Source organism: Achroia grisella, unplaced genomic scaffold, assembly GCF_030625045.1.
Source record: "Achroia grisella isolate CSIRO2021 unplaced genomic scaffold, CSIRO_AGI_Agris_v1 utg971, whole genome shotgun sequence".
Taxonomy (NCBI): domain Eukaryota; kingdom Metazoa; phylum Arthropoda; class Insecta; order Lepidoptera; family Pyralidae; genus Achroia; species Achroia grisella.
Window position 1 is genome coordinate 1602396 of NW_026713077.1, and position 11087 is coordinate 1613482.

The 11087-nt window shown below is 33.6% G+C and overlaps 1 protein-coding gene and 1 long non-coding RNA gene across 2 annotated transcripts; one reads left to right on the forward strand and one right to left on the reverse strand.

Moving 5' to 3' along the window:
- Positions 1–5016: 5016 nt before the first annotated feature.
- LOC131854236 (uncharacterized) lies at positions 5017–6920 on the reverse strand. Its single transcript, XR_009358024.1, has 3 exons — positions 6430–6920; positions 6115–6335; positions 5017–5068 (listed from the first exon to the last, which is right to left on the reverse strand). It is a non-coding gene; the product is annotated as an uncharacterized LOC131854236 (long non-coding RNA).
- Positions 6921–8267: 1347 nt separating this feature from the next.
- Positions 8268–10838, forward strand: LOC131854208 (protein toll-like). Its single transcript, XM_059205338.1, has 5 exons — positions 8268–8281; positions 8410–8572; positions 8996–9324; positions 10066–10402; positions 10818–10838. The coding sequence occupies exons 1-5, from the start codon at positions 8268–8270 to the stop codon at positions 10836–10838; spliced, it is 864 nt and encodes a 287-aa protein (XP_059061321.1).
- The last annotated feature ends 249 nt before the right edge of the window (positions 10839–11087 follow it).

Here is an 11087-nt window from a genome sequence, read left to right on the forward strand (position 1 = left end):
CAAGTCCCAATCTCCATATTCATACAAATTATTCATCAGAATTGTTTCTGCTGTACAGAGTGGTGACTTGACAATTGATTGGTATCGATGGAATTCTTCATAGTTTTGCAAACGTTTTAAAAAACAAAACTGTGTTTTCAAAATAGTTTAATCCATTTTTAAAAAGAATATATATACATGTTAAAATGAAATAATGCGTTTAGAAAAGTAATTTTCATATATTTACTCATTTTGTTATTTTCCAGTACTTAATTACACTTTAATCAGTGCTAATACGGGGCTCAATGTTTTCAAAATGCTTTCATAGATGGCATTGTTGTCATTTGTATCGGCCTAATTAAATGTCTTTTTTATATTTTCCAATAATAAGCACTTAATATATTATTATTGTAAATTAAACATATAAAAAAAGTTTAAGTAAATTAAAAATAGCCGAACAAGCAAATAATACTATTTCCAATAATACTTATGTATGAAGTGTTGTCATATTAAAAATAAATACATGTATTATCGATTTTTTTTAATAATCGATAACAGGATTTTATTACAGCGCATTATTCGATGATGCTTTTAATGAGTCGTTGTGAACAGTAAATTTTCATTATTTTGTATTAAGTATAGCAGTATTCCGTTTCAAAGAACGGAATATAGTAGTACATTATTAGTGTCGTTGGTTATTTACATTTGTACTGAAAAATCGATTACATAATAATTTAAAATATCGAGTACGAATCGTAGCTGTCTTCGAATACTGGCAACTGGTAAGATTAAAATAGTTTTAAAAAAAGAGAGAAATCGACCCTAACTCGAATACCATAAAGTTTATTTTCCTTTCTCATTAATATCATAGCAGTTTGTTTTTAACTTGCGTATGACTCTGTGGTATGATGTTTAACGTGTATTGTTATTGTACGGTGCATACATTTCAAAAATTATATTTTAATGTAGGTACAAACATTTCTTTCATACATTTCATACATGTCAAAAATTATCTTTTAATGTAGGTACATACATTTCTTTCATACATTTCATACATGTCAAAAATATCTTTTAATGTAGGTACATACATTTATTTCATACATTTCATACATTTCAAAAATGAACTTTTTATGTAGGTACATACATTGTTTTCATACATCTCATACATTTCAAAAATTATATTTTAATATACATACATTTCTTTCATACATTTCATACATTTCAAAAATGAACTTTTTATGTAGGTACATACATTTCTTTCATACATCTCATACATTTCAAAAATTATATTTTAATGTAGGTACATACATTACTTTCATACATTTCAAAAATTATATTTTAATGTAGGTACATACATTTCTTTCATACATTTCATACATGTCAAAAATTATCTTTTAATGTAGGTACATACATTTCTTTCATACATTTCATACATGTCAAAAATTATCTTTTAATGTAGGTACATACATTTCTTTGATACATTTCATACATTTCAAAAATGAACTTTTTATGTAGGTACATACATTTCTTTCAAAAATTTCATACAATACATTTCTTTCATACATTTCAAAAATTATCTTTTAATGCAGGTGCATACATTTCACACATTTCAAAAATTTCATACAATACGTTTCTTTCATACATTTCAAAAAGTATTTTTTAATGTAGGTACATAACACCCCATGTCAGACCCCTTATATTTGGAAGAAACTTAAAAATAATGCCAAAAATATTAGATGAATATATTTTTAATACGAATATTGTTTTATTTTTGTTCATCAACTTTATCCCTCACTAACAATACTAGTAGTAGTACATAACCTCGTTTATACCGCTAAAGATATTGAAAGATATACGAGTAATTCAGAATGTTATCAAGTTCAAAATAAGCACACATTACTTGCTTAGATAACAGAGTAATATTACTAGTAATAAAAACATTTGTAATACCCATATGTATACTACGTATGTATAGTAAGTACTTACGCTGCGGCGCCGTGAGACTCGTCTAAGTACTTCATCTACTCATCTACGCGCGGTAACCGCGCCGACCGACCATAAGGATAGCGCCTCTCGTGTTTCCAGAAAGTTCGCGACTAACGGACGATATAGTAGTAAGGCAATGAGTGTCCCAGTGATATCATTATAATATTTTCTCGTTAAATTTTATTGTAATATACACAATTTCGCACTAAATAACGTGTTACCCCGTTACACATTTCTAATAATGAAAAACCTAGACCGACCCTGTTCACTTAATCTTACAAGATCTGATTTTAAAAATTACGATATCCTCATATAGCCTTTCATTTCCCCTTTCAATACTTTTTCGCATTAAAAAGTAGCCTTTCTCAGGGTCTACATTATCTGTCTACCAAATTTCAATTAAATCAGTTCAGTAGTTTTGGCGTGAAAGCGAGACAAACAGACAGACTGAGTTACTTTAGCATTTATAATATTTGTAAGAATATCGCTATTAAAAATAGGGGTTGGTGAAAGACGGGTGAAAATTTAGGCGTGTATGTATTTTCAATGTAACATTATAAATAAATAAAAAATTGTCCATAATACAAAAAAATATTTTTTCGGGGTAGGCCACCCCTATGACTTAGTCTTCTCTTCATTTCATTTATGTTTTTACAAAATGGTATAAAAAATAGATAACAACCCTACCTCAGACCTGGGAAGTATACATATCAAATTTCATCAAAATGTGGGAGAAATATGGCAACTAACACTGTGATACAAAATTTATATATAAGATATAGCGGAATTCTCATTAGGTAAAAGAGGGGTACATCGTAGAATACATGAGGTATATACCAGTAAATTAATTGTACCTAAAATCAGTCTCATACATATAACGATTGAAATAAAAAATCGTATAGCCCGATTTTGATACGTACGAGTATAAACGTATCAAAATCAGGCTATACGTATAGCGCAGACGCGTTACAACATATCAAAAAAAATAGGCATGGAATGTAAAATAAACCATAACACAATAGGTATATACATTGGCACATAAGCCATATCTGCAGAGTGTCGGCTAACGATATTATACCTACACATTTACATTGAATCTTGAATCGTCCCTAATGAGGTACACGATACAGTTACCTACATATCTATTATATACATATCTTTGCAAAACAGATGTCATGTAGACTGAATTCACTGCCATCTATTTTCATGCTTTGTTACTAAGCACCCACTAGTAATCCGAACTGCTTCAGATCTAGCGACATCTAGCGGCTACGGTGGCGAAATAAAATAGCCCGAAGAATAGCCCGAGTTAGGAAGGAACCATTTTCTTGTATGGGATGGGGTATCTGTATGTAATATTATGTTATCTGTGATTTTAAGTAACAATGTTTAATTATAATTAATACCACTGCACCAACACTCCGATAGTGCAAAAAATTTAGCTGTTTCATTATTTTTTAGTTCAATTAGTGGTCTACCTAAGTCCTGGGCTAAAGGGGGGGAGAGTCATGACTCCCCATGACTCCCAATACCTCCATGACGCTCCCCCCTGGATCCGCCGTTACGTCTTCTCTTCATTCGCTCAGTAACGTTGTTACAAAAGGAAAAATTCCCGTCCAAAAAATAACAAGTATTGAGTTTTGATCTGGGGCCGTATTATGAACTCTTATTCCCATTCAGTTTACGGCTTAAACTGAACTGCCTGGCGATTTCGTATTACGAACGCTATTAGCCAGCCAGTCAGCGGTCACGTGACAGCTGAACGTCTTCTGCCGAAAACTGACCGGCTATTTCGTATTATGAGCGTTTCATTTGACAGATCTAAGCGGACGCAACTGTCAAAAAGACCGTTTAAAAACAATTCAGATTACGGTGGCTTCATATTAGCTTTTATAGAATTGTTTTCTAATTTATAGCTTCATTATTGTAATTTGGTTATTATTTCTATTTCTATGTCAGTTTTTATTATGTTTATAACATGTTTGTGCAGTTATTTCGATTGTTTTTGTTTCGTTTTAATTTTATTTATGTGTGATGAACTCGAAGTATTGGAGTTTTTGGAAATGTGTGCACCCTACGAAAAAGAAGTAAGGAAAGTGAAAAGACGGCGATTACGCGACCAATCCAATCCAATTTATATAGACAATGAACAATTTTAGAAAACGTTATAATCTAAATAAAGATTTGGAGCGTAATATGCGTGCGAACTCATATGCCGGTATCATCGAAATTTACAGACCTACCAGTGGAAACTAAGGTATATTGTATTGTAATTATTTCACTAAATCACTAGCTGACTATGTCAGGTTTTAGTAACATTATTATTTATGCTGCAGGCTCGTATCAACGGCCTACTAGTGATATTGCTGTTCATTCGCTAGCACAGCCAATGGCAAATAACCGATTTATTGCATTTACCCAACATACAAAAGTAAATACATATATAAAATTCCAAAGACATCTGAGTAAAGGATAGATAATAAATATTCAAAGTTATCTATTTCTATACAATTAGCAACTGTTATTGTTGCAAATACATTTATGAGTGCCATGTACCATACCATATGATATAGTAATAATATATATGGTAAAATGTATGCATACAAGTAAAGCCTAGAAAGCAAGTATGCAACAGTCTGATGATGTGCAGTCTCTCTGGCACTTTCCTCCGAGGACAATTAATTAAATTAAATTAATTATATTTTAGGTTTTATAATTGGAATTTGGAATGCTGGGTGTATTGGGCTGTATTTGACTGTACACATGCCACCCCATTGTAAATTAAGAAGAGATATTACTGTAGAAAACAATACCATTAATTAAATATATAATTGGTAAGTGAAATATAAATTAAAAGACATGTTTAATAATATAAGCACTTTTAATATCTTTTTTTAATATAATTATATAAATTAACAATAAACAAGAATTTAGACATGCAAAATATGTTAATGATTATACATCTCTAAAGCTACTTATATACTAACAATAAATTGTTTACTTAAATATTAAATGACCATAACACTTAGACATATGTTTCAAATAATATTTATCCATTAATTATTCTCTTATGTTTCAAATAATCTTCAACTATGTAATTAATCTGGAAAAAAAATTTAGGTTAGTAATGCTGACATGGACATTATGAGTGTGGATGCCAACTGGAACTGGAGCTACTCATGACATTTGGGCAAACCAGAGGCATTAAGCAACATCTAGAGGACTTAAGCTGGAATAAATCCTTATGATTACTTGGTAAACACAAAATTTTATTATGAAACTACAAACATCATTACATCTAAGCTCTAAACTTCAGTAATTTAGAAACATAGTTATTTATCAGCAACAACAGTTATTGTGCTGTGTTTTTAATGAATTAATACTTTTTGTAAATAAATATTAATATTATAGTATATAATATGTTGTTTTTTTTAAGGGTTCCAGGATATGCTTTAGAGAAGTATACTCCCATCTCAAATGCTATATACCAGGACCACAAGAAGCATATGAACATGGAATATCATTGAGAGCACAATTGGGCTTCTAGATTTAGATGCCTACATGTACTTTGAACTCTTATAGAGAACTAAATGAAGGTCTAGCTGCTAGACAAACCCATGTTGTTTAGTTGTGGAACTAAGAAATTGAAACATTTATAAATAATAATATTGTTAATAGGTCAATGTTTTAATTATTTGTTTTTATAATAAATGATATAGGTACATTATTTATGTCTTTTATTGGTAGTTATCATTAAAGGGATATGATAATTTTATTATATACTAGTTATTACCTATGACTTTGTCCATATGGCATACCTAGTTTTTGTTAAAATAAATAAAATATCTCAAATAAAAGCAACTTGTTACTCCTTTACACAACTCATTACATATGACAGTGAAAGTATCCCTCAAATTTGGTCCAGCTGTTTCAAAGATTAGCAAGAACTAACAAACGGACAGACAAATATATATTTTTTTTTATGTCATTTATCTTACCTTATATAGGTATGCATTTACTGAAAAGCTGTTGTAACTGGTGAACTTCAAAATTACAAACAGATACTTCAATTTATTTGCATAGATACATGTATTTCAGATTTTACTGAGATTCCTATTAAATGAAATAAATTAAAATTCAGATGGTTACCTTATAACACTTAAACTTGACAATCCTTTCCAGTCTTTAAAACCCCCTTTTCCTAAGGAGTTTAATTGTTGAGCGACGTCCTCACACAAGCGATTGGTATGGTATTCTTGGGCGGACTTATTAAAGCCACTTGCCATTTCCCTATGGGATTTTAAAAATCCCATATAATTTTAAATTACCGGTACGATACACGACGTTGGCCAGGGGTTTCAGTCCGTGATCTACAATTTAGTTAGATAAATATACAAATAGAAACAGTTAAATATTTGCATCATTTTAAAAAAACATTACTAAGAAAATGTTAGGAATACTTACGTTACATTAGGTATATTTTTCACAATAATTGAATTATTAAATTTAACTTGCGTATAAAGTCATGGAAAGGCTAAGTTTCAAATTGTACATTAAAATCAGAATTAAGTACTTTGCGCGGAATTTTAAGTAGATGCACAAAGTTCGTTTGGATATTACAATGAAAATATTTTTTACAAATAAATCCGAATTATTAAAAAAGACAATAAAACTGTCTGGAATATTTTTGTATATTACACAAATTCTACCATTGTATCTTAATTACTGTTTTCTATATTTAATTTACATTTATTTAATTAATATTTTGTCCAAAAAGTGACACACAAAAACTCAACTTAACGTTGCAACGAATGTATGCGTATCCGAACGCAGCGCGAGAAAATCCACTAACCAGCCAGAGACAAACTATCCAGGCAGAATACGGTTTGAATTTGGACCCTCATAATACGAAAAAGAACAATTCAGTTTAAGGCCGTAAACTGAACTGCCTGGAAACTGACTCGATTTTAAAGAGTCATAATACGCCCCCTGGAGTCACGTTACTCCAGACTGATTTCAATAAATATTTAGATTAGATAGACTATTATTCTTGAAATACTAGCTAGACATTATTAAGTTACTGTAGCCATAATGTAGTAGCCCAAACGTGCCAATGAGGAAGCCCTTGGCAAATGCTGCACCCTGATTGGCCCGTTTGAATTGGATCAAGAAGTGGTCGTATGCCAAAAAGGTGGATTTGTATAAAATCGTGTATAAATCGCTTAATTATTATTATTACTCGTCGTGACAGTTGTGGCTCAAAACGGATCAACATTTATATATGGTCAGCTGGCATTAGATCAACAAAAGGCCTCCGGATCAACAAAAAACTACCTATACGGCACGTCTGAGCCACAAAGTGCCCAAGGGGATATTTATATATACATATATATATATATACATATATATATAATGTTTGTTTTGATATGAGCGTGTGTGTCACATGGACTATGTTTGTGTTGGTGACTGCGAGCTGCGGGTTGTGAGTCAGTGTGTATGTTTGTATGTTACTATGATACTTATATACTTGATAACAACTTCCGGTTAATCACAGTAGTCGTTTGTTTGATTTATACCATCACGTGGGGAATGTGGAGAAAGGTTTTAATGTTTGTCTGTATTGTGTAAACTAAATACGTACAGTTATATATTTATAATAATCACCTTCACCAAATAATGAACAAAGTATTTAATGACCTAGCCCAATAATAGCCAAATATAAAAGTTCATCGTTTCATCTTCAAAAATGACGACACTTCCATACATAACTCTGTCGACCCCTTATAACTTGTTCTTATTAAATATATATCATATTTAATAAATAGGCTAAAAATTAAGCTTCTAGCTTTTCTAAATGGCAACATTTCCATATAAACATTTAACTCTCTTTTAAATTCCTTACAACTCATTTTTCTCTTTATCAATTTTCTTTTCTCTTAATCAACTGCCTAAAAATCAGTTTCAGATTTGTTTCCACATTAAAAAGTACCCTATATCCATTCTCAGGGTCTAGATTGTATGTTCCAAATTTTATTTAAATCGGTTCAGTAGTTTCCGCGTGTAAGTGAGACTGACAAACAGACAGATAAAGTTACTTTCACATTTATAATATTAGTGGGGTATTTTATAAACTAACCCAAAAGTTTCATATATCTGGCTTCAAAAATGACGAATTTACCAAAAATCTTTCATCCCCTATTTTATTTTATCCACTTAAGGGTAATATTTTACAAACTTTGAATGTCATATTCATTTATACTTCGACAGCCTCAAAATTAGGTTTCAAGCTTCTGGCTTCAAAAATGACGAATATATTGTACGTATAGCATACATAGCATTGTACCTGTGCGGAGCCGGGGCGCTCACTAGTAGATACATAAATATTCCTTGAAATACTTGTTAAGTTTATATAATAAAGTGTGTGTATGTATGTATATTTGTCAGGTTTGGAGTCACTGGAACGTCTGGACTTGAGTCGCACCGCCTGCGAGCGCTGCCCACCGGCGGCTTCATGCACACGCCCAGACTGAAGCAGCTCACGTTCTTCGCCAACCCCCTGCAGGAGATAGCGCCTGACGCCTTCACTGGACTCCAGTCGCTGGAGAAGGTATCACTCTCATCACTCTCACTGTAATACACCACTAGCACTCAAGTTGTTATAGTTAGGTATATACTAGCTGTACTCGTGACTTCGTCCGCGTCGATTTTAACTTTATTTTTCTAAAATAAAAGTAGCTTAACTCTTTGTTACATTAGCTACCTGCCAATAAAAGTCCCGTCAAAATCGGTCCAGCCATTTCAGAGATTAGCCGGAACAGACAGACAAAAATCGTAAAAATGTTATTTTGGTGTATTTACCGTATTTACATTCATATGCATGTAGTAAAAAAAGGTTATTTCAATATGAATAATAATGATATGAAAAAAAATATAATACAAAAATATTGTCGTTCATAAGCGGCTACAATGTCCTACATGAATAAGTGATTTTTGAATTTGAATTTGAATTGACTCCTTCATCTACTTGCAGCTGATATTATTCGACAACCGCGCCGACCTCAAGCTCAGTCCCCGAGCACTCGCCAACCTTCCGGCGCTGGTGAGCGTCCGCCTCACCAAGTGCAGGATCTACCAGCTGTCCCCCGACACCTTCCACAACTCCTCCTCCATCACGAGCCTCCAACTCGGCGGGAACAGCATCAGCGACCTGCCCGCCGGACTGTTCAGGGACCAATCCAAACTGGAGTCCCTGCTGCTGAATGATAATAAGATCAAGTCACTGAGGTCCGACGTGTTCTGGCCTCTGAAGCAGTTGAAAGAGTTGAGTTTGGATAAGAATCTCATTGAAGTTCTCCCGGGGTGAGTAGCAACCATATCAACAAATTAACATATAACTGTGATAATTCTGGACCATTCACACAGCGCCATCTAGACCCAAGTTAAGCTAGCTAAAGCTTGTGTTATGGGTACTAGACAACTGATACATATACATAGATATATTTTTCGTTAATACATACATATTATTTATATATTTATTTATTGACATCAACTAAGCGAGCCTTACAGCTTCTCAATATGCTCGCTTAGGAAAAATGTACAAAATATGAAATATTAATAATTACAAAAAAAAAATTACATTAAAACAATAACAACTGACAATTTTTCGTGTTATTTAGGAAATCCAGTGCCATTCTCTCTTTTTATATATTTACGTATCACCATATAAAGGGCACGATACAAGATCGACAAAAGTTCCACCGACGTGAGCGTGGCTCTTAAATTACGAATGAATCAATCAATTTATTTTACTTCAACCAACTTAATAACCTAATTCAAAATGACGATTCTCCCATTCAGCCCTTCATCTCCCCTTTCTACCCGTTACAGCCCTTATTTCGCTTTATAAAGTAGTCTATGTCCTTTCTTAGGGTTTAGACTATCTGTGCTCTAAATTTTATTGAAATCGGTTCAGTAGGTTTGGCCTGAAAGCGAAACAGACAGACGCATTTATAATACTAGTTAATAAGGTCTATATTATATATACCTCAAGAACTAGTATGTATATAAAATAATAAATTATAAAATAAATAATGATTTCAGACAACTGTTCTCGGGACTGACGCGACTGAAATCAATCAGAATGACGAGCAACAGACTGACACAGATAGCCCCCGACGCGTTCATAGACGCGGTCGCCCTGGAGGTCGTGCACCTCGCCAACAACTCGCTCACCATGCGACCCCCGGGGCTGGAACCCGGCCACAACGTCTCCACCTACGAGGAGTTCGAGCAGCAGTCGCCGTTCAGTTCGCTGCTGCAGTTGAAGGAACTGGATCTGAGCAGGAACGCCATCTCGATCATATTCAGCGACTGGAGGTTCGTGCTGCTCAATCTGAAGAAGCTGAACTTGGCCTGGAATCGCATCCGAGAACTGACCGTGAGTTACATTTGTGTCGTGATCTACAACCGACTTTCACCTATTAGAGGCCCTGGACACATTAGGATACGGGGGTCCCTATGAAAATTAATTTAAAAAGTCGTTCTGTGACGACGAATTAAAGTTCTTGCTAGACTTTTTGAAAAAAAACTAGCTTTTACCCGCGGCTTCGCGTTAATTTACCCTTTAGGGGTGGATTTTATCAAAATCCTTTCTTAGAGGACTGCTTTTGTCACAATGTGCTGGGATTTTGCACAGCCACATTGGGATGGTTTCCTAGCCGTGTCTTGTATTTGAAGCAGCAATGTTTTATCTTCGGCTGCTGTGTTTTAATTCACGAGGCAATCCATGCCGCATTTACGAGGTTACAACATATTATTTTGGATTTTATCAAAATCCATTTCAAATTGTTTAGGAGAAGTTCAACAAGCCCTAGCAACCAATATGGCCCCTTGCTATTTTTGTCTGAATGTGCTCTGGCGGCGGTCGAACCAACTGATAACACTTTAAGGGAGAGTTTTGCTATCCAGGGTTACTGTTGGGGGTAGTTTACTGGTCGCAAACTGAATGTCATTTGAAGCTACTTGGATACGCTGGCCATCTTCCATTTTTTTTTTTTTTAGCCACAGGGTCTTGTATTTGTAAAGCTCGTGAGGTTTGGTTGGGACACAGCAATCTGACACAG